This window comes from Chroicocephalus ridibundus, chromosome 11, assembly GCF_963924245.1.
Source record: "Chroicocephalus ridibundus chromosome 11, bChrRid1.1, whole genome shotgun sequence".
Classification (NCBI taxonomy): Eukaryota; Metazoa; Chordata; class Aves; order Charadriiformes; family Laridae; genus Chroicocephalus; species Chroicocephalus ridibundus.
The window spans coordinates 455123-482368 of NC_086294.1; the positions used below are offsets into that span (position 1 = coordinate 455123).

Consider the following 27246-nt stretch of genomic DNA (forward strand, 5'->3'; position numbering starts at 1 on the left):
TCCAGGGTGCCGCTTTGCTGATGTTGGGGAGCGCTCCAGGTCTGCCTGACTCCAGGAGCCGGTCAAAGCCAGGCAGTGCAGGCAGGGCAACAGGTCTCTCGTCCTGCTGCGCTGGCAGGTACAGGGCTGCTGGACTGGCACCCCCAGGCATCCCCAGCTATTTTCAGCTGAACCTTCTAGTCCCTCTGTCGTGGCTTGGCCTCAGACGGCAACAAAGAACCACCTGCCGCTCTCTCGAACTCCCCCCACCACGGGGAGGAATCGGAAGAAAAAGGCAAAGCTCGTGGGTTGAGACAAAGGCAGTTTAACAGAACAGCAAAGGGAACAAGAAAACAACAACAGCAACGCGGACAGAGGAATGTACAAACACGATTATGGAACCAGCGCTCACCGACCGGACCCAGGGCGCCCCAGCCCGCTCCCAAGAGGCGACTTCCTGCCCCCTCCCCCGGCAGCTCCTGGCTACAGACCGGGCATGGCTCACGGGGGATGGAATACCTGTGTCCCTGCCGGAGCCTGGGGAGAATTAACCCTGTCCCCATCGGAACCAGGACGCCCTCTTTTCCCCTTTTATCCTGACGGTCTATTTTCCAGTCTTTTGCCCGGTAGGTTTTACCGGTATGGTCTCCCCAGTTTCACCCCAGGCCAACTAGTTTTCTGCATGACTCCTCAAGCTCTCTCTCTCTTAGGCTGTAGGTGAAGGCATTGATTAAAGATTTTAAGCCAGCGTAGAAAAGAGAGAGGATATTCCTTTCTCATCTCCTGTTCTGACAGCATCTGGTGAGCGACACACACTGTAAGAGTCCCATCACCAACTGTATCCCCAACCAGCGATGGGAGGAGAGGAGCAGGCGTAAACATCTTTTGCTTCCTGGTACAGAACGAGGTTATCGGAGTCGGGGAAAGGATGTCATTGTGAGAGGCCAGAAACTGTAGAGATGTGAAGAGAGCACTACACGGATGGGGAGAAGCAGGGATCTCCCAGGGAGGTCCTGGGGCCACGCCGGGCTGTGTGAGCACACGGCTCTGGGACGAGCCGGAGAATACAGAAAGGTCCTGAGGGGACATGAGGGCAGATGAGAGGAGCCATGGGCCAGCTGGCTCCCTGCCCCCCGCAAAAGTGGGCGCCCTGCCCCTCCTGGCCCGGGCAGCGGGTCTCATTGGGGCCCTTTGTGACATCACTGCGTGACACCCCACAGCACCCTAGAAAACCAGCGTGGCCGCGGCCCTGCAGTGTCCGGCAGGACAGCGACGGGACAGGGCGGGAGTGCGGAGCTGGCGAGGAGACTCCAAGCGCAAGCCCACGTCTTTCCCCGCCACCCCCAGTAGCCCCGCGGCACTGAGGTGTTCCCCTTAAGCTGCCCTCCCCTCTCCCCCACGCTTTCCTCCATTTGGCAGGATGGCGGAGAGACCCCCCAGCAGCCCCAGGGTGGCCTGGGAGGAGGTGGCGGCTCCCCGGGAGACCAGGTCTCCAGCAGAGCCCTACGCGGTGACCATGGTCCAGCCGCTGCAGATGGGTGAGTGAGGAGCCCCTCCGGGACTGGCAGGGCCAGCAAGCGCGACCGCCTCGATGCCGGAATCCCGTTTCCGCGGCACACCTGCAACAGGGGTCCCACGGGCAGGGGGCAAAGCGGTGCTTGCATGCCAGGGACGCTCAGGGCTGGGAGCCCTCCCCAGCACAGCCTCCTCCTCCTCAGCTGTGCCGAGCTTAAAGCTCTTTTCACCCTTTGGGAAGCTTGTTGGCAAAGGTGCTGTGTCCTGCTGACTCTTCTCTGTTTCCCCTCCTTGTAGGCGAGACACTGCCAGAGGAGAATCCAGAGCATCCAGAGCTCGAACCAGGATGGGATTCCGAGGGCAGCTGCTCGCTTTCTTCGCTTGACAGCAGCGAGTCGACCACGGTAACAAGCTGCCCCCTTCCTGGGACTCTTGTCCGTGTCACCAGCAGGAGGCTTGTGTGAGCAAAGGGACCCACAATCAGCGTGTCTCGCGTGGCCTCCCTGTCCCCGGTGAGAGGGTTCCTGCTGTCCCCGCGCAGGGACTATGTGAGGGCGGCACTCCAGTGTCCCAGCAGCAGCTCCAGCCCTCCTTAGCAGCAGCGAGCCCCGGTTCTCTCTCGGGCCAGCACACTATGCCCATGAGCCCAAGCCTCCTCCCTCACCCTGGGGACCCTCTGCTCTCACGCTCTGCCCTGCAGAGACTGCAGCCCCTGCTGCCACCTTTCCTGCGGGCACTGCCGACAGCACTGCAGGGCATCTGTCGCCAGAGCTCCTCGGCTGCTCAGTCTAGCAGCACCAGCAGGGTGCTTGGCATGACATGGCTTCCCTCCCTTCCTTCCTCCCGTAGGTGTTTGGACTACACCTAGAGCCTTCTCAGGTGACAGACATTGTCCTCATTGCGATCGAGGCCCTGACAGCAGATGACATCTCTGACAGGCAGATGGGCAGCAACATCCTGGACATGGTCGTGCTAGACCCTGGCTACTGGCTGACGGACGTAAGTGCCCTGTGGCTGGACTGCCCTGCCCGTGAGCCCTGACAGGCCTTGCTCTTCCCTCCTTCCCTAAGCCAGCTCTCTCGGGCACCTGAAGCCGTTTCAAGGCAACAGAGAGGGATGGGAAGGGCAGCACTTTCAGTCGCAGCTGGAGAAATGGCTGCACTCCACTGGCCGCACCATCCTCACCTGTGTCCTCTCCAGGTGCCAAAGTTCATGAGGTACATCCACAAAAACGTGGAGTGCATCTGCACGGAGCCAGCCCGGCACAGCCTGGACTCCCTTCTCCTCCGAATGACCGAGTGGTGCCCCAGAGAAGTGGTCAGGAGCCTGTTGAAGATCTCGCCAACCTGTGACAGGTACTAGCCCAGACAGCCTTGAGGGCTTGTGCCCTGCGGGGAGAGGGACGCGGGGACTCTCTGGCTGCCAGACCCAAGGAATGTTGCAAGACATCGCTGAGGAGCAGGGCCCTCCATCCCACCACGCTTCCCAGAACCAGTGGGTCACCAGGCCTGCAGCAGCCAGAGCTGGCCAAGCCAGAGCCCCACCACCACGCTCCTCCCAGCCCCAGGGGGAACACCACCGCAGCCCCCTCCCGCCTGCCCGGTCAGGGCCCCCGCACACCCCAAGCGAAAGGGCCAGGGCTGCAGCACAGCCAGGGCCCGGAGAGGCTGGCCCAGGCATGGTGCAGTGGCCGAGGCAGCCCTGCTGACCCAGCGCTCTGGGTCTGCAGCGCTGCCCTGGCCATGTGGGAGGTGATGATCTCCGTGCCTTGGATTTTGTGGAGCGTCTTGACGGAGCTGCTCAGCGTGCTCCAGGACCAGCGGGTGCGCAAGGTGTTCAGCTGTGCCACGGAGGACGCCTGCATCTATCCCTTGGCTGTGAGTGACCACGCTCATCCTCAGGGCTGCGCCTGCCTCCCCAGCGAAACGGGCACGGAGCCCTCCCCTCCTGTCTGCCTCCAAATGGCCACCTCCCCCCGTACAGAGGGACACAGCCCCTTAGGGCCAGCAGGGCCTTGCCCAGCACCAGCCAGACCCCCTGCCAGACTCTTGGGGCTGCCCTGCGCCCTTTTGGCCCCGGTGCACAAACACAAAGCCTGCTCCTGCCCGGGCAGCGCTCTGCTTCCCCCCGCCCTGCTCTGCAGCCCACAAACCTGGGGCAGAGAAAGGGGCAGAAGCCAGAGCCAGGCCAGGCGCTGGGCCTGGGGCGGAGGCATGGCCTCTGCACAGCCTGAGGGGGCTTCAGGTCTGGGGAGAGGAGATGATTGCCACCGCTGGCGGGTCACGCCGCCTTCGTGCCAGCGTGGCGGAGGGAGCCCCGCAGGCTCTGCTGCTCTCTAACCGCTGTCTTCGTTTTAGCTGCTGCTCTACACTGACATTGACGCCGAGGAGTTTGCTGCCCTGTACAGAGCCCAGAGGTACCTGAGGCGTACAAGCTCAGTGATGCTCTCGCTGGTGCTCAGTGTCCTCATCACGCTTTCGAAAAAACCTAAGATGGTGAGCAAGGTGTAGCCAAGCGGAGCCACGTTGGCAGCTGGGGCCTGGGGCAGTGGGTGATGCGGTGGCTTGGCCTTGGCTGGGAGTCAGGAGGTGGGGTGTCAGGTCCAGTCACCCTCCCTGCTACGGAGGGGGCTGGTGGGTGCCGGCGGAGCCCTCCAGGCACAGAGGGTTACCAGTCCATCTGCCCCTTCCGCCTGGTCGGTAAAGGGCATGGCTGAGTAAGGGGATGCTGCTCTCCCGCAATCCCTTCCCTTCCTCCTGCTCTCCCTGCATGCCATCAGTGGCCACTGCCGGCCAGGAGGCTGCTGCAGTGACTCCTGTGACACCTGCTGGGAAGCAGCACGGGAGGCTGGTGCTTAGCAACCAGTGCATTTTTGCCAGGGTGGCCTTTCACCACTTCATCCTAAGGAAACTGTGTGTTTCATACAGGCAACAGAAATGCAGGTCCTGCTGCCAGACATCATGGAGAACCTGCAGGATGCCAACGCTGATGCCAAGATGAAGGCCCTGGTGTTCCTCAGGAGCATGATGGGTGACGCGAAGACTGAGGAGGCCAGCCTCATTGCTGTGCAGCTGGCGGAGAAGCTCCCACCCCTCTTTGATGATGTAAGGCTGCCGCGGGCACCTCAGCCCTACAGATGGGCGCTCTGCACAGACAGCTGCCCCTCAGCCCAGCCCGGTGGGCAGCGCTCGGGCAGGGCTGCCCTCCTCGCCCCTCTTGCCTGGCCTTTCAGGGCTCTGGGGCCACTCAGCCTCAGCTGCACAGCGGGCCCACAGCTCCTGTGTTCGGGATCCGAGCCCAGAGCATCTCCCCTCACATCAGCCACGCTAACGCCCTTGCTCACCGTGGGCAGGGAGCGGCTGTTGATGAAGTCCCCCTGTGCTCCTCCCTGCCAGGAGTCCAGCCAGGTGCGGGAGCTCTCCATCAGCCTCTTCAAAGATGTGATGAAGGCCGTGGTGGGGACAAACAAGAAAAAGATGAAGAAGAGAGTGCAGAGGGTCCTGCTCCCGCTCTTCCTCCACATGAGCGACGAGATCGAAAGCGTGGCACAGGTACAGTGACCAGCGACCAGTGTCACGGGGAAGGGTGTGCTGACAGCGCAGTCCAGCGGCGGACTGGCCCTGCATCCCTGCATCAAAGCTCTGCCCACCCTGGGCCTGGCCGTGAAGGAGCTGGGGCAGCCCCAGCTGGGCAGCCAAGCGTCCTGCCGGGGGATGCCCGTGGGAGGTGCTGCTGGCCCGGTCCTGCCCCGCTGTCTCTGGCACTGCTGCCCTCCCTGCCTACAGCCCAGGGCCCGCAGCTCCTTTGCCCTTCACTTTGCCCCCAGCCCTGGCGGCAGCTCAGCAGCTCCTGAGGATCTCTCTTCTGCTGGCCGGCAGCATGAGACACCCGAGGTGGTGGCTGCCCCGTGTCCCTGCCCTGGGCACTGAACCCAGTTCAGCCTCGGTCCCCCGCTGCCTCTTCCCATAAGGGGCTGGGAAAGGCTCGCAGCCTGGACAAGAGGAGGAGGATGCCAGCTCTCCTTCCCTGGGCTCTGGTGCCATCTCCCAGTCTCTGCTTCTCTGCAGGCCTCAAGGGACACCCTCCTCGCCTGTGCCGAGTTCCTGGGGTGGAGGAAGCTCAGCCACCTGGCCAAGACAAACCAGACGCACCTGATCGGAGAGTCCTTGGTGAGGACAAGCCCCAAGCCCCAGGGCCGGGTGGACAAGGGCTGCTCCAGGTGCCCGTGGGCTGCGCTGTGCAACCCTGCCTCTGCTCCCGCCTGGAGCATGCGGCCTGCAGCTGCATTCTCCTTCCCTGCCCTCAAGCACGGAGCCCCCAAGGGCTCTTCTCCAGGCCCCTCTCCCCTCCCTGCCCCCGGGATGCTGAAGGAGACCCCGGCCCATCTGGGTCCTGGCAGTGGGACAGAGGAGTCTCGCCGTCCTCCGGCCCCCTCCGCCTGCAGCTCCCTCTGGACCTCAGCCCCACAGGGCTCCTGGCTGGGAGACGGGAAGCGCCGGGAGGGAAAGGGGGTGCTGGTAGGAGGGGCTGGTCCAGATGGCTGCCGAGGGTCTGTGCCAGCCCCGTTCCCTTGTTCTCTCTCCAGTTAGTGCACGACAGGAGCAGGGCAGAAGACTATCTGTTTCAGAGCCTGCAGTACCTGCGCAACGCTCAGGCCACCTTGCGAGAGGTGGCTGTCAGGTTCATTGGTGAGCCACGTCCCCCGGGGTCGCTCTTTTGGCGGCCAGGCCCCTGTCCCCACCGCTGCACCGGCAGTGAGGGGCAGCCCTGCGGTGCCAGAGCCCTGGCTGCCCTCTGCAGGGCCCACCACACAGGTGGGCTCGCTGGGAGCCTTGCTCAGTCCCACTGCCCTTGGGTGCTGCCATTCCCTGGGCTCAGCCCTGCTGAGGAGCAGGAGGGCGTGCAGCCCCGAGCTGGCAGGGCCAGGGGCCGTGCTGCCGGGCGTGTGCTGGGGAGCAGAGCTCTGACACGAATTCTGTGCCTAGGGCTTGCCGTGCAGCACCTGAGGAACCTAAGTCAGACCAAGGTGTGGAATGTCTGCAACGGTGAGTAGGGGCAGTGCTGGGCTGGTGGGGCAGGGGACAGAGCCTGGGCAGGGTGCTGCCATGCCTAAGCCTGCTCCAGGGAACTGCGTCAGGGGCAAGAGGAACACGTCCGGGCCACATGGGGCACTCCTGAGCAACAGCTTCCAGCTGCTCTCTTTGTCTCACCTGCTCCTCCTGGCCAGGGAAAGAGATGAGTGGGGTGGCACGGTCAGGATGGAGGAGGTCTCTGCAGGCAGTGGGGGTTCATGTCTGCTCGCCTTCCTTCTCTTGCAGCCCTCTTGCCCTTGAGGAGAGACACGGAGCGCTTGGTCAGCTCCCTGGCAGCTCAGACCGTCTTCAAACTGACAAAACGCGTGAGAACACGAGGATGGAGCCGGCGGTGGCTGTGCTGCTGTCTCGGCTGAGCCATGAAGAACTGAAAGAATCCTCTGGAATAGGGCCATAGATTTGAATAATTCTTTGTTTTTAATAAAGCTGGAATAACAAGCCCCGTCCCATGGTGTCCTTCCCATGGGGACCACCCTGAGCGGGCCGAGCAGACAGCGTCCCTCCTGGCCTCTGCTGCTGCCTGCAGGACAGCACCCGCGGACCCAGGCTGTCCTGGCAACAAAGCCCCAGCTGCGCCCCTAGACCACCAAGCCCGGAGGGGAGGAGGAGGAGAGAAGCTTTAGCCCAACCTGCCCCTCCTGAGACATCTCAGGGCACGCAAAGGCATCCAAGCTCTGCAAAGCTGGCGAGTCGTCATTTCTCCCAGCATCAAAATCCTCTCTCGTTCCGCGGAGCTGTGCGGGCGTTGGCTGGGATGGAGTTAATTTTCTTCCTACTAGCTCCTATGGGGCGATGTTTTGGATTCGTGATGGAAACGGTGTTGATCACACAGGGATGTTTTCATTATGGCCGAGCAGTGCAGCCATATGATATATGATATAGTGATGACCCCAGCTGACCAAAGGGACGTTCCGTGCCGTATGACGTCGTGCTCAGTGACAAACGTGGGGGGAGGCTGGTGGGGGGCTGCTGCCCGGGCATCGGTTGGTCAGTGGTGAGCAAGTGCTTTCCTTTGCATCGCTTGTCTGTCTCGGGGTTTAGTTCTCTCTCTGTGTTATTTCCTTGGCCATCACAATTTATTGTTACTCTTACTACCCTGTTTCTCCAATCATTAAAGGGTTTTTCCCTCAACCCACCAGCTGTCTCACTTTTCACCCCTCCGATTCTCTCCCCCATCCCGCTGGGGGCAGTGAGGGAGCGCCTGTCTGCTGCTCAGTTACCGGCTGGCGTCAAACCACGGCAGTCCTTTCCCCACCCCTCACTCCACACCACAAACGTCAGGCCCAGGTCCCGCACCACCCAGTGCATCCTCAGGAGCCACCGCTCCCCTTCCCACCCTTTTGACAGGATGCACAGGCAGCACTCCCTCAGTCGACGGAGCACCCCTGTTAGACGTCCATAAAAAGTCCACAAAACGCCCACGGAGCCCATTCGGCCCATGCCTTCGGGCTCCACCCCTCACGCTGCTCCCTCCGGACAGGAGAGGTGGTGTCTTGTGGCACCAAAGTTCCTGGGCACCAAAGCCCGCTCAGGCCGGAACCAAGAGGTCGGTCCCCCTCGTTTTCAGGGTCCAAAGCGCCACTGTGTGCATCTAGCCCACCCTTTGCGTGCCCAAAGCCTCCTGTCCTCGGCCGAAATCCTCACGCTGAGGGCCCCCACCCGCCTTCCATGCCCCACGGCCTGTCCTCAGGGCCCACAGGTCCAACCCCTGAAGGCGGAGCCGGTCGCCTGGCAGCACCCGCCCAGGAGGGGAGGCAGCGGCCCGGGACAGCCAATGGCCTCAGGGGAGGCGGGGCAAGGCATGTGATTGACTGGAAGCAGGCAGCCAATCAGAGGAAACATCCCCACAGGGCAGGGCGGGCCCTGGTGTGTGGGAGGGGAGCGACGCCTCAGGCAGCCAATAAGAGAGAGCATCCCCGCAGGGGAGGGTAGGCCTGAAACCAGGGCAGAGTGACAGCCCAGATGGCCAATCAGACATGAAGGGCGGGCACTGCAGCCCAGCAGCCTGCCCCCCCGTGGCCAATCAGCGGCGGTAGCGCCTCAGGGGAGGAGACTGACAGCACTCCCGACCTATGAGGGCGGAGACCGAGGGGGGAAGAAGGCGGGCTCCGCTGGTGGCCAGGCCCAGCTTCGCCGTGGCGCCCGTGGGGCCTGCCCCGAGGCCCAGCAGCCCCCGGCCCAGGCCCGAGGCCCCTCTTCCCCCCCTCCCAGCCCTCCCTCCCCTCAGCTGCCCCTGTCTTCCGGAAACCCCCATCTCCAAGGGAGCCACCGCGTCCCAGAGAGTCAGGATGCCCTGGCCATGCCACTGGACGGCAGCCATGGGCCCTGGGGCTTCTGGCTGCCATCGCCACCGGCGTCCGCCCGACGGTGATGAGGAGGTGAGGCTGAGGCCGCAGGGATGGTGGTGGGGTGGGGGAGGATGGGGGAGGCTGATGCTTGCTGTGGGTCCGCCCGCCATCACATCCCCTCCCCGCAGCCCAAGTGACCCTGCAGTGGCCTGAAGGGTGTTGGGGAGGGGGAGGACGCAGCACCTCCTCCTCCTGCATTATGGTGTGGTGTTGGGGGAAACTGAGGGGATGGGAGGGACACTTTGCGGTGGGGAGCAAACTGGGACACACACACACACGCACACGCGCGCGCACACACACACAAACCGCAAATACAGCCCCCAGGCTCCCCCTCGGTGAACACAGAGTGGGGTAGGTGTACGACCTGCGGCTGGACATAGCCCACTTGGCCCCACAACATACTGGCCAAAGTCCCCTAAATGCACTCAAACCCCACTCCCTCAGGTGACCTGTCGGGGCGGCTAGCGGAAAAGTACAAGTATGCAAGAAACTCGAGGGCATGCCAGCCTTGCAGATCTGGGAGAAATAACTCTGAGGAGTCAGGGAACAGCTGGCCTTGCAGGTCCGAGATAAATAACCTTGAAGAAGTAGGGAGTAGGCAACAAGTTATAACTGTAGCTTCTAGCATACAGCAAAACAGTAGCTTCTAGCATGTAGCGAAACCGCAAGTAGGAGGGATTATTGTAATGAAATATTTAGAGCTAAGCCAATCAGAAATGATAGAATTTGTGTAATTTGTGTAACTGTTAAGTAGCTGTATAAAAGGCTTTCCGACGCGTCTAATAAACTGACATTTTGCTTGCATCAAGCAGCATCCCGTCTCTCAATCGCGGCAAATTGGTGACCCCGACGTGATGGGGTGGTGAACCGCCTAGCTGAGCGGCTTGCTGCGAGTCCCACGGAACATTGAATGAGCTGCTGAAAGGAAGCAGGAACTGGCCAGGAATCCCTCTGGATTTAAGAGGTGAGCTGTGGGAAACATGGGGAATCAGATGTCCCCCGCAGAGAGAGACGTATATGAGGTTATGAAAACGCTCCTCCGGAAACATAAAAAAGATATTTCCGGGCAGGACTTAAAGATTACGCTTAAGTGGGTACAAATGAAGATCCCCACTGTTACGGCCTCTAGTATTTTTACCCGGGAACTTTGGGACGATGTGGGGGTAAAGTTGTGGGACTCAGCGACGTCAGGGAATGCCGAGGCTCAGCGTTTGCTTCCGTGGTGGAGAAATATCTTTGAGGCTATTAAGGCACAGGGAAGGGGCCATAAAGACTCTCCAGATACTAAGGGGGAACCTTCATCAGCTCAGCCTTTGCTTCCCCCTCCGCTATCTCCGCGACGCGCTAAGTCGCCCGGACCCTTAAAGGTCTGTGCTGCAGGCTACCCTCCTGAGGAAGATCCGCTTGACCCGGGGCCCGTTGATCCTGATAAGGAGCCTGACTTGTACCCCCCTGACCCTCATGATACGTGGGCGAATATTAAACGTCAAGCTTTAAAAGAAGGTGACTTGGAAATAGCGCGAACGATAGTCGCCCCTGTTATTTATCAAGGCCGGGGAGTGCAGTGGGAGGCTTTGTCCTTCCCGGTGATTAAAGAGCTGCGCCGTACCGTCACAGAACACGGGCTCTCTTCCCCATATTTTGCGAGCCTGCTGTCTTCTGTCTTTGATACGTATGTTATGACTCCCCATGATTTAAAATCGCTAGCGCAATTGTTATTAACCCCTTCCCAGTATTCCCTCTGGGAGTCGCGTTGGAGGGGGGGCCTTCAAACTCTCCTCACCAGCTACGTGGGTCATAATAATGCTGCTCTTGCCGCACTGACCATGGAGCACCTTATGGGTACGGGTCAGCACTCTGATCCAGCGGCACAGGCTCGAGATTGTCCACGAGAGGCCCTGGAAGCGATCCGCGAAGAAGCAAAAAAGGCTTTACTCAAAATACCCGATTCCCGTAAACCTCAAAAGGCATTCACCTCTATTACGCAGGAACCTCGGGAGCCGTACATGCAATTCATTGATAGACTTAAGCAAGCTTTAGAACGCCAAATAGATAATACCGAAGCTCGAGAGATTTTGCTATTAAAATTAGCAGTTGAAAATGCTAACGCCGACTGTAAAAAATTACTTAAATCTCTCCCTAACCCAGCTCCGACTTTGGTTGAAATGGTAGAGGCTTGTAATCGTATTGGTACTGTGGACCATAAATTTGAAGCGATGGCAGCTGCTTTCGTAGCTATGAGAGGCATGTCTGGGGGAGGAAATTGCTACGGTTGTGGTAAACCAGGCCATATCAAACGAAATTGTCCCGCTTCTAATGGGGGGGCTAAAGCCCAAGTCCCTGGGATCTGTCCCCGATGCAGGAAGGGGCGTCATTATGCTAATCAATGTCGTTCTAAGTATAATTTTCAAGGGCAGCCGATACAGGGAAACCGCTTGCGGAGCGCGGGGCAGTGACGCGCACAGACACAAGTATCGTCGCCGGTGAATCGAGCCATGCAGATGGGTGTGACCTCGCCACAAGTCTTCGCCCAGCAACAGCCGGTAGCGCCGGATTGGACCTGGCAACCTCACACGCGGTAACGTTGCTTGATTCCTCTGTTCATTTATTAGCAACTAATGTTTCAGGTCCTTTACCCCCGAAAACACAAGGGCTACTATTAGGGAGATCATCGGTTACCTTAGCCGGACTTTTTGTATTGCCTGGAGTAATTGATGCGGATACCATTGGGGAAATTAAAATCATGGCCTGGACCCCATTTCCCCCTTGCACAGTACCCAAAGGAAGCCGCATTGCACAATTACTATTGATCCCGCAGAACGCAAGCTCTCTTTCGCTTCACCCACCTCCGCAGCAAAGACAAGGAGGTTTTGGATCTACTGGGGATCCACAGATTCTCTGGGTACAGTCCATTTCCCAGAAGCGACCACTTTGTCAATGTACTCTTATTCATGGCACTCAGCAAGTAATCCTGAATGGGATTATTGACACAGGGGCCGGTGTTACCGTAATTTCACAGGCGAAGTGGCCTCCACAATGGCCCTTGGCAGCTGTGCCTCAGGCGCTAGCTGGAATCGCAGGAGTTGGTAGAAGCCACCAATCCTCGGAATCGATCCAAATCAAAGGCCCAGAAGGACGAGTAGCTTCCGTCAAGCCTTTTGTGCTGCCTGTTCCTATGGTCTTATGGGGACGTGATGTGCTGTCACAAGGGGGAACTTCCATTCAGTCGCATTTTTAGGGGGGGCCATTGAGGTGCGCGACACCCTGAAACTGACTTGGAAAACTCAGACGCCCATTTGGGTAGATCAGTGGCCCCTACCACTCGAAAAGCTTCGCGCTCTCCAAGAACTGGTTACGGAACAATTAGCAAAAGGACATATAGTACCTACTACTAGTCCTTGGAATTCACCTGTCTTTGTTATTAAGAAGCAGTCTGGCAAGTGGCGCCTGCTCCATGATCTCAGAAAAATCAATGATGCTATGGTAGATATGGGAGCTCTGCAGCCAGGGCTCCCTTCTCCAACTATGATCCCCCGCAATTGGCATCTCACCGTTATTGACCTTAAGGATTGCTTTTTTAATATTCCACTACACCCTGACGACGCTGCCAAATTTGCTTTTTCAGTCCCAAGTGTCAATATGCAAGCTCCTGTGCAACGATATCAGTGGGTTGTACTGCCACAGGGAATGAAAAAGAGCCCGACAATTTGTCAATGGTATGTCGCTAAGGTACTTAGCCCTGTCAGGGTTGCGTTGCCTCAAGTTCTGTTATATCATTATATGGATGATATCTTGATGGCTGCGCCTCACCTTGAGCTCATGGAAAAGGCCGTAGCCCTTGTCACGGCCACTGTCAATTCGGCAGGCCTCTGTATTGCGCCCAAAAAAGTCCAGAAAATGCCCCTTTGGACCTACTTGGGTTGGCGCATCAGGACCCAGACGATAGTTCCCCAACCTGTGCATATACAGGCGGACATTAAAAATTTGCACGATGTTCAAAAATTATTAGGGACCATTACTTGGGTCCGACCCTTGCTAGGAATCTCCAATTCAGACTTAAGCCCTTTGTTTGAACTCCTCAAGGGAGATTCCGATTTACGCTCCCCTCGTCGACTGGGTCCTGAAGCCGCTGCCTCATTACAAAAAGTAGCGGAAGCCATTGCCTCACGGCAAGCACACCGCTGTGCGCCTGAATTGCCCTTCAATTTAATTATTTTGAACCCTGCACGTCAGCCATATGCTTTGATTTTTCAATGGGACCCTAACAATCCTGATCCCTTATTAATCATTGAGTGGGTCTTTTTACCCAACCAGCCCACTAAAACAATTTGGACGCAACATGAAATGTTTGCTTCCTTGATAATTAAAGCACGGCAGCGATTGCTTGCCCTGTCAGGGATGGACTTTGCTTCTATCTGTTTACCTGTAACTAATATGTACCTACAATGGTTATTCCAACAGTCTGATGCTTTCGTATTTGCCATAACAGATTATTCGGGTCAACTAACCTCACATCCTCCGTCCCACAAGCTTCTACATGCTCATTTTAACTTAATATCCATACCAAAGAGATGTCACCAGCCCCTCCAAGGCCTTACTGTGTTCACCGATGGGTCTGGAAAAACACACAAGTCGGTGATTGTCTGGTGGGATGACCGCTCTCAACAATGGGAGTCGGACGTTGAGACAGTTTCCGGGTCCCCTCAAATCATAGAGCTTGCCGCTGTTGTTCGAGCTTTTCGTAAGTGGTCTACACCACTGAATCTTATTACTGATTCTGCTTATGTTGCAGGCGTCGTCGAACGGGCAGAGGCCTCGGTGCTGCGTCATACTTCGCATGCTGATTTGTTTGCTTTGTTGCAGGAACTTGTTTTCCTTTTAACCTCTCGAACACATCCCTATTTTGTTTTACATGTTAGATCGCACACCTCTTTACCTGGGTTTATTGCAGAGGGCAATCGACGGGCCGATATGCTCACTCTGCCGGTACAAGTTTTACCTGACCGTATTGCGCAAGCTAAGCTTAGTCATTCCTTTTTCCATCAGAATGCAGGGGGCCTCAAACATCAGTTTGGCCTCACTTCTCAGCAAGCGGCGAACATTATCGCTGTCTGCCCTGATTGTCAAAAACATTCTTTTCCTACGGCACCAGGTGGGGTTAATCCCAGAGGCTTACAAAGCCTGCAATTATGGCAGACGGATGTCACACACTATCCAGACTTTGGGAGATTAAAATACGTCCATTCCTCTATTGACACCCTTTCAGGCGCTCTGTTTGCCTCCTGCCATGTGGGGGAGGCGGCAAAAGATGTTTGCAGGCATCTGCTGCGTGCTTTTGCTACCTTAGGCATCCCTGCACAAATCAAAACAGACAATGGCCCTGCTTATATCTCGGCTGCACTTAAAACCTTTTTTATCTCTTGGGGGATCACTCACATCACTGGGATCCCGCATTGCCCTACGGGCCAGTCCCTGATTGAACGCTCTCATCAGTCTTTAAAGCGCTTGTTGCAGCAACAGAAGGGGGGAGTAGGGACAGCCACCCCTGAAGAACGTCTACAGAAAGCCCTGTATGTTTTTAACTTTTTAAATTGTTCTTTAATAGATAACAACCCTCCGATCGTTCGCCACTTTAACACAAACACTTCTTTCGAAGCCAGCGTAAAAGCTCCAGTCCTGATCCGCGACCCTGAGACAGGTAAGGTCTTGGGGCCATACCCCCTTGTCACACGGGGCAGAGGCTACGCTTGTGTTTCCACAGAACGAGGCCCCAGGTGGATCCCAGCAAAGAGCGTGCGACCTTTCCGTGAACCCCTACCACAGTCGGACGGCCACAACACCAATCCACAGCTAGATCATTCCCCTGAACAGCATACCGGAGAACATTCGGAGGACTGATGCAGTGCTCTTATGGACAATAGAGCAGAGACTCCAGTAGAACATATTCATTGCGTCACCTGTGGTAATTGTGACCCTTGGGTTTTATGTGACTGCTATCGCTGTGGTAAGAGATGGTAGCGACGGTTAACGTTGGCCAATAGATGGTGTCACAGTTGCCTAATATATGAAATTAGCATTGTAAGAATTTTGCTTGCAAAAAAAAAAAAAAAAAAAACAAAAAAAGAGGGAAAAAGATTCCTTCAAACATTATGATCCTGTTAACACTTTTTTGTATATGTGCAGCCTGGACACATGCCAATCCTTTGCCAGGGTACCACCCTCACCTTTTTGACCCCCGTCAAAATTCTGGGTTACTCTGGCCAGGTCGCTCAATACAACTAGCTTTTGTGCTAGTCTTGCTACGCCCAGCTCGCCCTTCATCACCTGCTTAGTAGGGGTACCACTGAATAACTCGACCTTTTTACTGTTTAATAACTCTATGACAACCTTACGGAAGCAGTACAGTATTTCCGGAAGGTTTCCTTTTTCACGGAAAAATCTTAAGGACCTTTTTGAAAAACACGATAATTGGGATGATAAATTGCCAATAGGGCCCGAGCCGCAGGAAATTGACTTAGTAGATTCTCTTAATGCTTCTCACTGTTTGTTTATTGGCCTTAGGTCATGGTCGGGGGCCCAAAAAGAGGGGCGCATAGTAAAGGATTCTCCACCGACCGCCATCTCACCTATTGGTAATGCTACCCTCTGGCAACAACAATGGTGTTTGAGCATTGCTCGAGACGCCACTCACTCAGCCCCCGGTACCATGCTCCCTAGGCGGCTCCCCTTGGGGTTCTTTTTTATTTGCGGAAACAGAGCTTGGTCTGGGATCCCTTCCAACCCTAGAGGAGGCCCGTGTACTATTGGACAGCTTAGTCTTGGCACTCCTCACTATCATCCAAGCCCAAAACAGCGGTTACGTTTTACCCGTGACACAACACAAGCATTAGAAAATACTTGCGACGATAATGTTAAGCTATGGAATCGCTGGGAGGTTTTTTTCGCCTCGCTATTTACCCCTGGGGTGGCAGCAGTGAGAGCCCACAGAGACTTAGATGCAATTGCTTGTTGGGTTGTTAAGCAAGCAAATACTACCAGCCGCATACTATCTGAGATGGCTGAAGACTTGTCCACGGTACAACACGCAGTCCTGCAAAACAGAGCCGCTATTGACTTCTTGCTACTAGCCCACGGACATGGCTGTGAGGACTTTGACGGAATGTGCTGCATGGACTTAGAGGACCACTCTTCTTCGCTACATAAGCAAATTAAACAACTCCTCGTGCATTCGCAAAAGGTGCAATCTGATATGGACTTCTTCGGATTGGGTGCTTTGGGTGATTGGTTTGGGCTAAAGGGCTGGCTTAGGAGCCTGGTACAATCTGCTGTACTCATATTAGTTATTATATTGGTAGGCCTTTCGATTCTAAGCTGCGCTCTTTCCTGTGTCAGGTCTATGGCGACTAAAGTTGTTCGACATACATGGTTTATTCAAAACGGCGATATTCCGAAGATTTACGGTAGTGTTAGTTCTGTCCAGCTCACTGAGTATGATGACCTTTAAACCCGTGCCTCAGTTCTGCCTTTAAAGAAACAAAAAAGGGGGAGATGTCGGGGCGGCTAGCGGAAAAGTACAGGTATGCAAGAAACTCGAGGGCGTGCCAGCCTTGCAGATCTGGGAGAAATAACTCTGAGGAGTCAGGGAACAGCTGGCCTTGCAGGTCCGAGATAAATAACCTTGAAGAAGTAGGGAGTAGGCAACAAGTTATAACTGTAGCTTCTAGCACGTAGCAAAACCGTAGCTTCTAGCATGTAGCGAAACCGCAAGTAGGAGGGATTATTGTAATGAAATATTTAGAGCTAAGCCAATCAGAAATGATAGAATTTGTGTAATTTGTGTAACTGTTAAGTGTATAAAAGGCTTTCCGACGCGTCTAATAAACTGACATTTTGCTTGCATCAAGCAGCGTCCCGTCTCTCAATCGCGGCAGTGACCTGTGTTCTCCCACAGACATGGGGGATGTCTCCTCCTCCTCCTCCTCTTTGTCCTGTTCCTCCTGTTCATCCACTTCCTTTGTTCTTTCTTCTTCTGTTTCTTCTGATCTTTTTCCTATTCCTCCTTTTCCATGTCTTCCTCTTCCTGTTTTTCCTCTAATGCCTGCTGCTCCTGTTCCTTATGTGCCTCTTCTCGTTCTCCCTCTTCCTCCTACAACTCCTCCTCCTGTTCATTTCTTGTTCCTCCTGTTCCTCCCTCTGCTCCTCCTTTTCCTTCTCACCTCCTCTTCCTCCCACAAGAGGGAGTCCTTGCTAGAGAGTGGTTTTAACGAGAGAGTCCTTGCTAATGAGAGAGAGAAAGAGAGAGAGTCCAAACCTGCTGTTCTCCCCTGTTTTTCAGGGATTGAAGCAGGCGAAGTTTTCCACCGTGCTTTCATTTTTTCTGACAGCAAGGCAGGAATCTCAAGCATGGTCGATAAGGGGCCTCCGAGTCCATCACAGGCCTATGTTATCTAAGTGCAGATGTTCTGCTTGTCAAGCACGCAAGACTAAATGACGATTAGTGTGATACACGTGTTCTCCGACACCCCAGGTGCGAGTCACTTGAGCGTATTTGCAGTCCTCCTCACCAATCTTCCGTTACTGTCCCACATACGATTTGCGTGAGTACTATGTTGAGGTACGGCAGTCATAGTGCCATCAGAAGAAAAGCAAGGGAAAGAAGACGAGGATGGCGAAGAAGTTAAAAACTGTTACAACCTTTGACAGTGGAAACATGCCATTTAGAGCTTATACAAACAGTTTTCCTTCAATGTAACATTCTTTCTAAAGATGAGGAGGGGACGGTTTGCTATGCCCACATCAGAGCTCACTGAGGTTTTAAAACAAAACCCCCAAACAAATGGGTGCTGGAAAAAAGAGTAATGAGACTCAAGAGCCTTGTTGTTTTCAGTTCTACTGAAAGCGCAGGTCTTTGTTTTTTCACTTGTGCCTGGCAGCGATTGCAAAGAAGAAAGAAAAAAATCCTTGAAAGTTCCTTGGAAATGCCAGGTCAGCGAGACACAGCACCGTTTCTGCCTCTTCCGCTCTCCTGCTTTCTCTGAAACTTGTTTGTATCATTTTTCCAAATCCTTTGCTTTTGCTAGAGCTGAGACAACCAAAGATCCTGTTTTCGGGCCGGCGGAAAACAGATGAGGAAAAGAGATGCAGATGACGTGTGTCGTGGTTTGGCCTCAGACAGCGACAGAACTGTTGGCTGGCGAGGTTTGATCCCTCCTCTGTCCTCTCCAGGGTGCCGCTTTGCTGATGTTGGGGAGCGCTCCAGGTCTGCCTGACTCCAGGAGCCGGTCAAAGCCAGGCAGTGCAGGCAGGGCAACAGGTCTCTCGTCCTGCTGCGCTGGCAGGTACAGGGCTGCTGGACTGGCACCCCCAGGCATCCCCAGCTATTTTCAGCTGAACCTTCTAGTCCCTCTGTCGTGGCTTGGCCTCAGACGGCAACAAAGAACCACCTGCCGCTCTCTCGAACTCCCCCCACCACGGGGAGGAATCGGAAGAAAAAGGCAAAGCTCGTGGGTTGAGACAAAGGCAGTTTAACAGAACAGCAAAGGGAACAAGAAAACAACAACAGCAACGCGGACAGAGGAATGTACAAACACGATTATGGAACCAGCGCTCACCGACCGGACCCAGGGCGCCCCAGCCCGCTCCCAAGAGGCGACTTCCTGCCCCCTCCCCCGGCAGCTCCTGGCTACAGACCGGGCATGGCTCACGGGGGATGGAATACCTGTGTCCCTGCCGGAGCCTGGGGAGAATTAACCCTGTCCCCACCGGAACCAGGACGCCCTCTTTTCCCCTTTTATCCTGACGGTCTATTTTCCAGTCTTTTGCCCGGTAGGTTTTACCGGTATGGTCTCCCCAGTTTCACCCCAGGCCAACTAGTTTTCTGCATGACTCCTCAAGCTCTCTCTCTCTTAGGCTGTAGGTGAAGGCATTGATTAAAGATTTTAAGCCAGCGTAGAAAAGAGAGAGGATATTCCTTTCTCATCTCCTGTTCTGACAGCATCTGGTGAGCGACACACACTGTAAGAGTCCCATCACCAACTGTATCCCCAACCAGCGATGGGAGGAGAGGAGCAGGCGTAAACATCTTTTGCTTCCTGGTACAGAACGAGGTTATCGGAGTCGGGGAAAGGATGTCATTGTGAGAGGCCAGAAACTGTAGAGATGTGAAGAGAGCACTACACGGATGGGGAGAAGCAGGGATCTCCCAGGGAGGTCCTGGGGCCACGCCGGGCTGTGTGAGCACACGGCTCTGGGACGAGCCGGAGAATACAGAAAGGTCCTGAGGGGACATGAGGGCAGATGAGAGGAGCCATGGGCCAGCTGGCTCCCTGCCCCCCGCAAAAGTGGGCGCCCTGCCCCTCCTGGCCCGGGCAGCGGGTCCCATTGGGGCCCTTTGTGACATCACTGCGTGACACCCCACAGCACCCTAGAAACCCAGCGTGGCCGCGGCCCTGCAGTGTCCGGCAGGACAGCGACGGGACAGGGCGGGAGTGCGGAGCTGGCGAGGAGACTCCAAGCGCAAGCCCACGTCTTTCCCCGCCACCCCCAGTAGCCCCGCGGCACTGAGGTGTTCCCCTTAAGCTGCCCTCCCCTCTCCCCCACGCTTTCCTCCATTTGGCAGGATGGCGGAGAGACCCCCCAGCAGCCCCAGGGTGGCCTGGGAGGAGGTGGCGGCTCCCCGGGAGACCAGGTCTCCAGCGGAGCCCTACGCGGTGACCATGGTCCAGCCGCTGCAGATGGGTGAGTGAGGAGCCCCTCCGGGACTGGCAGGGCCAGCAAGCGCGACCGCCTCGATGCCGGAATCCCGTTTCCGCGGCACACCTGCAACAGGGGTCCCACGGGCAGGGGGCAAAGCGGTGCTTGCATGCCAGGGACGCTCAGGGCTGGGAGCCCTCCCCAGCACAGCCTCCTCCTCCTCAGCTGTGCCGAGCTTAAAGCTCTTTTCACCCTTTGGGAAGCTTGTTGGCAAAGGTGCTGTGTCCTGCTGACTCTTCTCTGTTTCCCCTCCTTGTAGGCGAGACGCTGCCAGAGGAGAATCCAGAGCATCCAGAGCTCGAACCAGGATGGGATTCCGAGGGCAGCTGCTCGCTTTCTTCGCTTGACAGCAGCGAGTCGACCACGGTAACAAGCTGCCCCCTTCCTGGGACTCTTGTCCGTGTCACCAGCAGGAGGCTTGTGTGAGCAAAGGGACCCACAATCAGCGTGTCTCGCGTGGCCTCCCTGTCCCCGGTGAGAGGGTTCCTGCTGTCCCCGCGCAGGGACTATGTGAGGGCGGCACTCCAGTGTCCCAGCAGCAGCTCCAGCCCTCCTCAGCAGCAGCGAGCCCCGGTTCTCTCTCGGGCCAGCACACTATGCCCATGAGCCCAAGCCTCCTCCCTCACCCTGGGGACCCTCTGCTCTCACGCTCTGCCCTGCAGAGACTGCAGCCCCTGCTGCCACCTTTCCTGCGGGCACTGCCGACAGCACTGCAGGGCATCTGTCGCCAGAGCTCCTCGGCTGCTCAGTCTAGCAGCACCAGCAGGGTGCTTGGCATGACATGGCTTCCCTCCCTTCCTTCCTCCCGTAGGTGTTTGGACTACACCTTGAGCCTTCTCAGGTGACAGACATTGTCCTCATTGCGATCGAGGCCCTGACAGCAGATGACATCTCTGACAGGCAGATGGGCAGCAACATCCTGGACATGGTCGTGCTAGACCCTGGCTACTGGCTGACGGACGTAAGTGCCCTGTGGCTGGACTGCCCTGCCCGTGAGCCCTGACAGGCCTTGCTCTTCCCTCCTTCCCTAAGCCAGCTCTCTCGGGCACCTGAAGCCGTTTCAAGGCAACAGAGAGGGATGGGAAGGGCAGCACTTTCAGTCGCAGCTGGAGAAATGGCTGCACTCCACTGGCCGCACCATCCTCACCTGTGTCCTCTCCAGGTGCCAAAGTTCATGAGGTACATCCACAAAAACGTGGAGTGCATCTGCACGGAGCCAGCCCGGCACAGCCTGGACTCCCTTCTCCTCCGAATGACCGAGTGGTGCCCCAGAGAAGTGGTCAGGAGCCTGTTGAAGATCTCGCCAACCTGTGACAGGTACTAGCCCAGACAGCCTTGAGGGCTTGTGCCCTGCGGGGAGAGGGACGCGGGGACTCTCTGGCTGCCAGACCCAAGGAATGTTGCAAGACATCGCTGAGGAGCAGGGCCCTCCATCCCACCACGCTTCCCAGAACCAGTGGGTCACCAGGCCTGCAGCAGCCAGAGCTGGCCAAGCCAGAGCCCCACCACCACGCTCCTCCCAGCCCCAGGGGGAACACCACCGCAGCCCCCTCCCGCCTGCCCGGTCAGGGCCCCCGCACACCCCAAGCGAAAGGGCCAGGGCTGCAGCACAGCCAGGGCCCGGAGAGGCTGGCCCAGGCATGGTGCAGTGGCCGAGGCAGCCCTGCTGACCCAGCGCTCTGGGTCTGCAGCGCTGCCCTGGCCATGTGGGAGGTGATGATCTCCGTGCCTTGGATTTTGTGGAGCGTCTTGACGGAGCTGCTCAGCGTGCTCCAGGACCAGCGGGTGCGCAAGGTGTTCAGCTGTGCCACGGAGGACGCCTGCATCTATCCCTTGGCTGTGAGTGACCACGCTCATCCTCAGGGCTGCGCCTGCCTCCCCAGCGAAACGGGCACGGAGCCCTCCCCTCCTGTCTGCCTCCAAATGGCCACCTCCCCCCGTACAGAGGGACACAGCCCCTTAGGGCCAGCAGGGCCTTGCCCAGCACCAGCCAGACCCCCTGCCAGACTCTTGGGGCTGCCCTGCGCCCTTTTGGCCCCGGTGCACAAACACAAAGCCTGCTCCTGCCCGGGCAGCGCTCTGCTTCCCCCCGCCCTGCTCTGCAGCCCACAAACCTGGGGCAGAGAAAGGGGCAGAAGCCAGAGCCAGGCCAGGCGCTGGGCCTGGGGCGGAGGCATGGCCTCTGCACAGCCTGAGGGGGCTTCAGGTCTGGGGAGAGGAGATGATTGCCACCGCTGGCGGGTCACGCCGCCTTCGTGCCAGCGTGGCGGAGGGAGCCCCGCAGGCTCTGCTGCTCTCTAACCGCTGTCTTCGTTTTAGCTGCTGCTCTACACTGACATTGACGCCGAGGAGTTTGCTGCCCTGTACAGAGCCCAGAGGTACCTGAGGCGTACAAGCTCAGTGATGCTCTCGCTGGTGCTCAGTGTCCTCATCACGCTTTCGAAAAAACCTAAGATGGTGAGCAAGGTGTAGCCAAGCGGAGCCACGTTGGCAGCTGGGGCCTGGGGCAGTGGGTGATGCGGTGGCTTGGCCTTGGCTGGGAGTCAGGAGGTGGGGTGTCAGGTCCAGTCACCCTCCCTGCTACGGAGGGGGCTGGTGGGTGCCGGCGGAGCCCTCCAGGCACAGAGGGTTACCAGTCCATCTGCCCCTTCCGCCTGGTCGGTAAAGGGCATGGCTGAGTAAGGGGATGCTGCTCTCCCGCAATCCCTTCCCTTCCTCCTGCTCTCCCTGCATGCCATCAGTGGCCACTGCCGGCCAGGAGGCTGCCGCAGTGACTCCTGTGACACCTGCTGGGAAGCAGCACGGGAGGCTGGTGCTTAGCAACCAGTGCATTTTTGCCAGGGTGGCCTTTCACCACTTCATCCTAAGGAAACTGTGTGTTTCATACAGGCAACAAAAATGCAGGTCCTGCTGCCAGACATCATGGAGAACCTGCAGGATGCCAACGCTGATGCCAAGATGAAGGCCCTGGTGTTCCTCAGGAGCATGATGGGTGACGCGAAGACTGAGGAGGCCAGCCTCATTGCTGTGCAGCTGGCGGAGAAGCTCCCACCCCTCTTTGATGATGTAAGGCTGCCGCGGGCACCTCAGCCCTACAGATGGGTGCTCTGCACAGACAGCTGCCCCTCAGCCCAGCCCGGTGGGCAGCGCTCGGGCAGGGCTGCCCTCCTCGCCCCTCTTGCCTGGCCTTTCAGGGCTCTGGGGCCACTCAGCCTCAGCTGCACAGCGGGCCCACAGCTCCTGTGTTCGGGATCCGAGCCCAGAGCATCTCCCCTCACATCAGCCACGCTAACGCCCTTGCTCACCGTGGGCAGGGAGCGGCTGTTGATGAAGTCCCCCTGTGCTCCTCCCTGCCAGGAGTCCAGCCAGGTGCGGGAGCTCTCCATCAGCCTCTTCAAAGATGTGATGAAGGCCGTGGTGGGGATAAACAAGAAAAAGATGAAGAAGAGAGTGCAGAGGGTCCTGCTCCCGCTCTTCCTCCACATGAGCGACGAGATCGAGAGCGTGGCACAGGTACAGTGACCAGCGACCAGTGTCACGGGGAAGGGTGTGCTGACAGCGCAGTCCAGCAGCGGACTGGCCCTGCATCCCTGCATCAAAGCTCTGCCCACCCTGGGCCTGGCCGTGAAGGAGCTGGGGCAGCCCCAGCTGGGCAGCCAAGCGTCCTGCCGGGGGATGCCCGTGGGAGGTGCTGCTGGCCCGGTCCTGCCCCGCTGTCTCTGGCACTGCTGCCCTCCCTGCCTACAGCCCAGGGCCCGCAGCTCCTTTGCCCTTCACTTTGCCCCCAGCCCTGGCGGCAGCTCAGCAGCTCCTGAGAATCTCTCTTCTGCTGGCCGGCAGCATGAGACACCCGAGGTGGTGGCTGCCCCGTGTCCCTGCCCTGGGCACTGAACCCAGTTCAGCCTCGGTCCCCCGCTGCCTCTTCCCATAAGGGGCTGGGAAAGGCTCGCAGCCTGGACAAGAGGAGGAGGATGCCAGCTCTCCTTCCCTGGGCTCTGGTGCCATCTCCCAGTCTCTGCTTCTCTGCAGGCCTCAAGGGACACCCTCCTCGCCTGTGCCGAGTTCCTGGGGTGGAGGAAGCTCAGCCACCTGGCCAAGACAAACCAGACGCACCTGATCGGAGAGTCCTTGGTGAGGACAAGCCCCAAGCCCCAGGGCCGGGTGGACAAGGGCTGCTCCAGGTGCCCGTGGGCTGCGCTGTGCAACCCTGCCTCTGCTCCCGCCTGGAGCACGTGGCCTGCAGCTGCATTCTCCTTCCCTGCCCTCAAGCACGGAGCCCCCAAGGGCTCTTCTCCAGGCCCCTCTCCCCTCCCTGCCCCCGGGGTGCTGAAGGAGACCCCGGCCCATCTGGGTCCTGGCAGTGGGACAGAGGAGTCTCGCCGTCCTCCGGCCCCCTCCGCCTGCAGCTCCCTCTGGACCTCAGCCCCACAGGGCTCCTGGCTGGGAGACGGGAAGCGCCGGGAGGGAAGGGGGGTGCTGGTAGGAGGGGCTGGTCCAGATGGCTGCCGAGGGTCTGTGCCAGCCCCGTTCCCTTGTTCTCTCTCCAGTTAGTGCACGACAGGAGCAGGGCAGAAGACTATCTGTTTCAGAGCCTGCAGTACCTGCGCAACGCTCAGGCCACCTTGCGAGAGGTGGCTGTCAGGTTCATTGGTGAGCCACGTCCCCCGGGGTCGCTCTTTTGGCGGCCAGGCCCCTGTCCCCACCGCTGCACCGGCAGTGAGGGGCAGCCCTGCGGTGCCAGAGCCCTGGCTGCCCTCTGCAGGGCCCACCACACAGGTGGGCTCGCTGGGAGCCTTGCTCAGTCCCACTGCCCTTGGGTGCTGCCATTCCCTGGGCTCAGCCCTGCTGAGGGGCAGGAGGGCGTGCAGCCCCGAGCTGGCAGGGCCAGGGGCCGTGCTGCCGGGCGTGTGCTGGGGAGCAGAGCTCTGACACGAATTCTGTGCCTAGGGCTTGCCGTGCAGCACCTGAGGAACCTAAGTCAGACCAAGGTGTGGAATGTCTGCAACGGTGAGTAGGGGCAGTGCTGGGCTGGTGGGGCAGGGGACAGAGCCTGGGCAGGGTGCTGCCATGCCTAAGCCTGCTCCAGGGAACTGCGTCAGGGGCAAGAGGAACACGTCCGGGCCACATGGGGCACTCCTGAGCAACAGCTTCCAGCTGCTCTCTTTGTCTCACCTGCTCCTCCTGGCCAGGGAAAGAGATGAGTGGGGTGGCACGGTCGGGATGGAGGAGGTCTCTGCAGGCAGTGGGGGTTCATGTCTGCTCGCCTTCCTTCTCTTGCAGCCCTCTTGCCCTTGAGGAGAGACACGGAGCGCTTGGTCAGCTCCCTGGCAGCTCAGACCGTCTTCAAACTGACAAAACGCGTGAGAACACGAGGATGGAGCCGGCGGTGGCTGTGCTGCTGTCTCGGCTGAGCCATGGAGAACTGAAAGAATCCTCTGGAAAAGGGCCATAGATTTGAATAATTCTTTGTTTTTAATAAAGCTGGAATAACAAGCCCCGTCCCATGGTGTCCTTCCCATGGGGACCACCCTGAGCGGGCCGAGCAGACAGCGTCCCTCCTGGCCTCTGCTGCTGCCTGCAGGACAGCACCCGCGGACCCAGGCTGTCCTGGCAACAAAGCCCCAGCTGCGCCCCTAGACCACAAAGCCCGGAGGGGAGGAGGAGGAGAGAAGCTTTAGCCCAACCTGCCCCTCCTGAGACATCTCAGGGCACGCAAAGGCATCCAAGCTCCGCAAAGCTGGCGAGTCGTCATTTCTCCCAGCATCAAAATCCTCTCTTGTTCCGCGGAGCTGTGCGGGCGTTGGCTGGGATGGAGTTAATTTTCTTCCTACTAGCTCCTATGGGGCGATGTTTTGGATTCGTGATGGAAACGGTGTTGATCACACAGGGATGTTTTCATTATGGCCGAGCAGTGCAGCCATATGATATATGATATAGTGATGACCCCAGCTGACCAAAGGGACGTTCCGTGCCGTATGACGTCGTGCTCAGTGACAAACGTGGGGGGAGGCTGGTGGGGGGCTGCTGCCCGGGCATCGGTTGGTCAGTGGTGAGCAAGTGCTTTCCTTTGCATCGCTTGTCTGTCTCGGGGTTTAGTTCTCTCTCTGTGTTATTTCCTTGGCCATCACAATTTATTGTTACTCTTACTACCCTGTTTCTCCAATCATTAAAGGGTTTTTCCCTCAACCCACCAGCTGTCTCACTTTTCACCCCTCCGATTCTCTCCCCCGTCCCGCTGGGGGCAGTGAGGGAGCGCCTGTCTGCTGCTCAGTTACCGGCCGGCGTCAAACCACGGCAGTCCTTTCCCCACCCCTCACTCCACACCACAAACGTCAGGCCCAGGTCCCGCACCACCCAGTGCATCCTCAGGAGCCACCGCTCCCCTTCCCACCCTTTTGACAGGATGCACAGGCAGCACTCCCTCAGTCGACGGAGCACCCCTGTTAGACGTCCATAAAAAGTCCACAAAACGCCCACGGAGCCCATTCGGCCCATGCCTTCGGGCTCCACCCCTCACGCTGCTCCCTCCGGACAGGAGAGGTGGTGTCTTGCGGCACCAAAGTTCCTGGGCACCAAAGCCCGCTCAGGCCGGAACCAAGAGGTCGGTCCCCCTCGTTTTCAGGGTCCAAAGCGCCACTGTGTGCATCTAGCCCACCCTTTGCGTGCCCAAAGCCTCCTGTCCTCGGCCGAAATCCTCACGCTGAGGGCCCCCACCCGCCTTCCATGCCCCACGGCCTGTCCTCAGGGCCCACAGGTCCAACCCCTGAAGGCGGAGCCGGTCGCCTGGCAGCACCCGCCCAGGAGGGGAGGCAGCGGCCCGGGACAGCCAATGGCCTCAGGGGAGGCGGGGCAAGGCTTGTGATTGACTGGAAGCAGGCAGCCAATCAGAGGAAACATCCCCACAGGGCAGGGCGGGCCCTGGTGTGTGGGAGGGGAGCGACGCCTCAGGCAGCCAATAAGAGAGAGCATCCCCGCAGGGGAGGGTAGGCCTGAAACCAGGGCAGAGTGACAGCCCAGATGGCCAATCAGACATGAAGGGCGGGCACTGCAGCCCAGCAGCCTGCCCCCCCGTGGCCAATCAGCGGCGGTAGCGCCTCAGGGGAGGAGACTGACAGCACTCCCGACCTATGAGGGCGGAGACCGAGGGGGGAAGAAGGCGGGCTCCGCTGGTGGCCAGGCCCAGCTTCGCCGTGGCGCCCGTGGGGCCTGCCCCGAGGCCCAGCAGCCCCCGGCCCAGGCCCGAGGCCCCTCTTCCCCCCCTCCCAGCCCTCCCTCCCCTCAGCTGCCCCTGTCTTCCGGAAACCCCCATCTCCAAGGGAGCCACCGCGTCCCAGAGAGTCAGGATGCCCTGGCCATGCCACTGGACGGCAGCCATGGGCCCTGGGGCTTCTGGCTGCCATCGCCACCAGCGTCCGCCCGACGGTGATGAGGAGGTGAGGCTGAGGCCGCAGGGATGGTGGTGGGGTGGGGGAGGATGGGGGAGGCTGATGCTTGCTGTGGGTCCGCCCGCCATCACATCCCCTCCCCGCAGCCCAAGTGACCCTGCAGTGGCCTGAAGG

At 58.2% G+C, this 27246-nt stretch overlaps 2 protein-coding genes across 2 annotated transcripts; both read left to right on the forward strand.

Annotated features, from left to right (window-relative positions):
- The first annotated feature begins 1399 nt into the window (after positions 1–1399).
- Positions 1400–4004, forward strand: LOC134522109 (uncharacterized). Its single transcript, XM_063349411.1, has 6 exons — positions 1400–1517; positions 1792–1898; positions 2344–2493; positions 2695–2849; positions 3224–3371; positions 3852–4004. Exons 1-6 carry the CDS (start codon positions 1400–1402, stop codon positions 4002–4004), a joined length of 831 nt encoding a protein of 276 aa, XP_063205481.1.
- Positions 4005–19550: 15546 nt separating this feature from the next.
- Positions 19551–25784, forward strand: LOC134522110 (uncharacterized). The gene is made up of 13 exons (XM_063349412.1): positions 19551–19672; positions 19947–20053; positions 20499–20648; positions 20850–21004; positions 21379–21526; positions 22007–22144; positions 22577–22753; positions 22882–22997; positions 23088–23200; positions 23717–23818; positions 24235–24337; positions 24635–24694; positions 24968–25784. Exons 1-13 carry the CDS (start codon positions 19555–19557, stop codon positions 25137–25139), a joined length of 1659 nt encoding a protein of 552 aa, XP_063205482.1. The 5' UTR covers positions 19551–19554; the 3' UTR covers positions 25140–25784.
- The last annotated feature ends 1462 nt before the right edge of the window (positions 25785–27246 follow it).

Coding starts and splice junctions, on each gene's coding strand:
- LOC134522109 (XM_063349411.1), top strand. CDS start 1,400: ATGGCGGAGAGACCCCCCAGCAGCCCCAGGGTGGCCTGGGAGGAGGTG. Junction 2,494..2,694: donor CTGGCTACTGGCTGACGGAC/GTAAGTGCCCTG, acceptor TGTCCTCTCCAG/GTGCCAAAGTTCATGAGGTA. Junction 3,372..3,851: donor CCTGCATCTATCCCTTGGCT/GTGAGTGACCAC, acceptor TCTTCGTTTTAG/CTGCTGCTCTACACTGACAT.
- LOC134522110 (XM_063349412.1), top strand. CDS start 19,555: ATGGCGGAGAGACCCCCCAGCAGCCCCAGGGTGGCCTGGGAGGAGGTG. Junction 21,527..22,006: donor CCTGCATCTATCCCTTGGCT/GTGAGTGACCAC, acceptor TCTTCGTTTTAG/CTGCTGCTCTACACTGACAT. Junction 22,998..23,087: donor AACGCCCTTGCTCACCGTGG/GCAGGGAGCGGC, acceptor GCCTCTTCAAAG/ATGTGATGAAGGCCGTGGTG.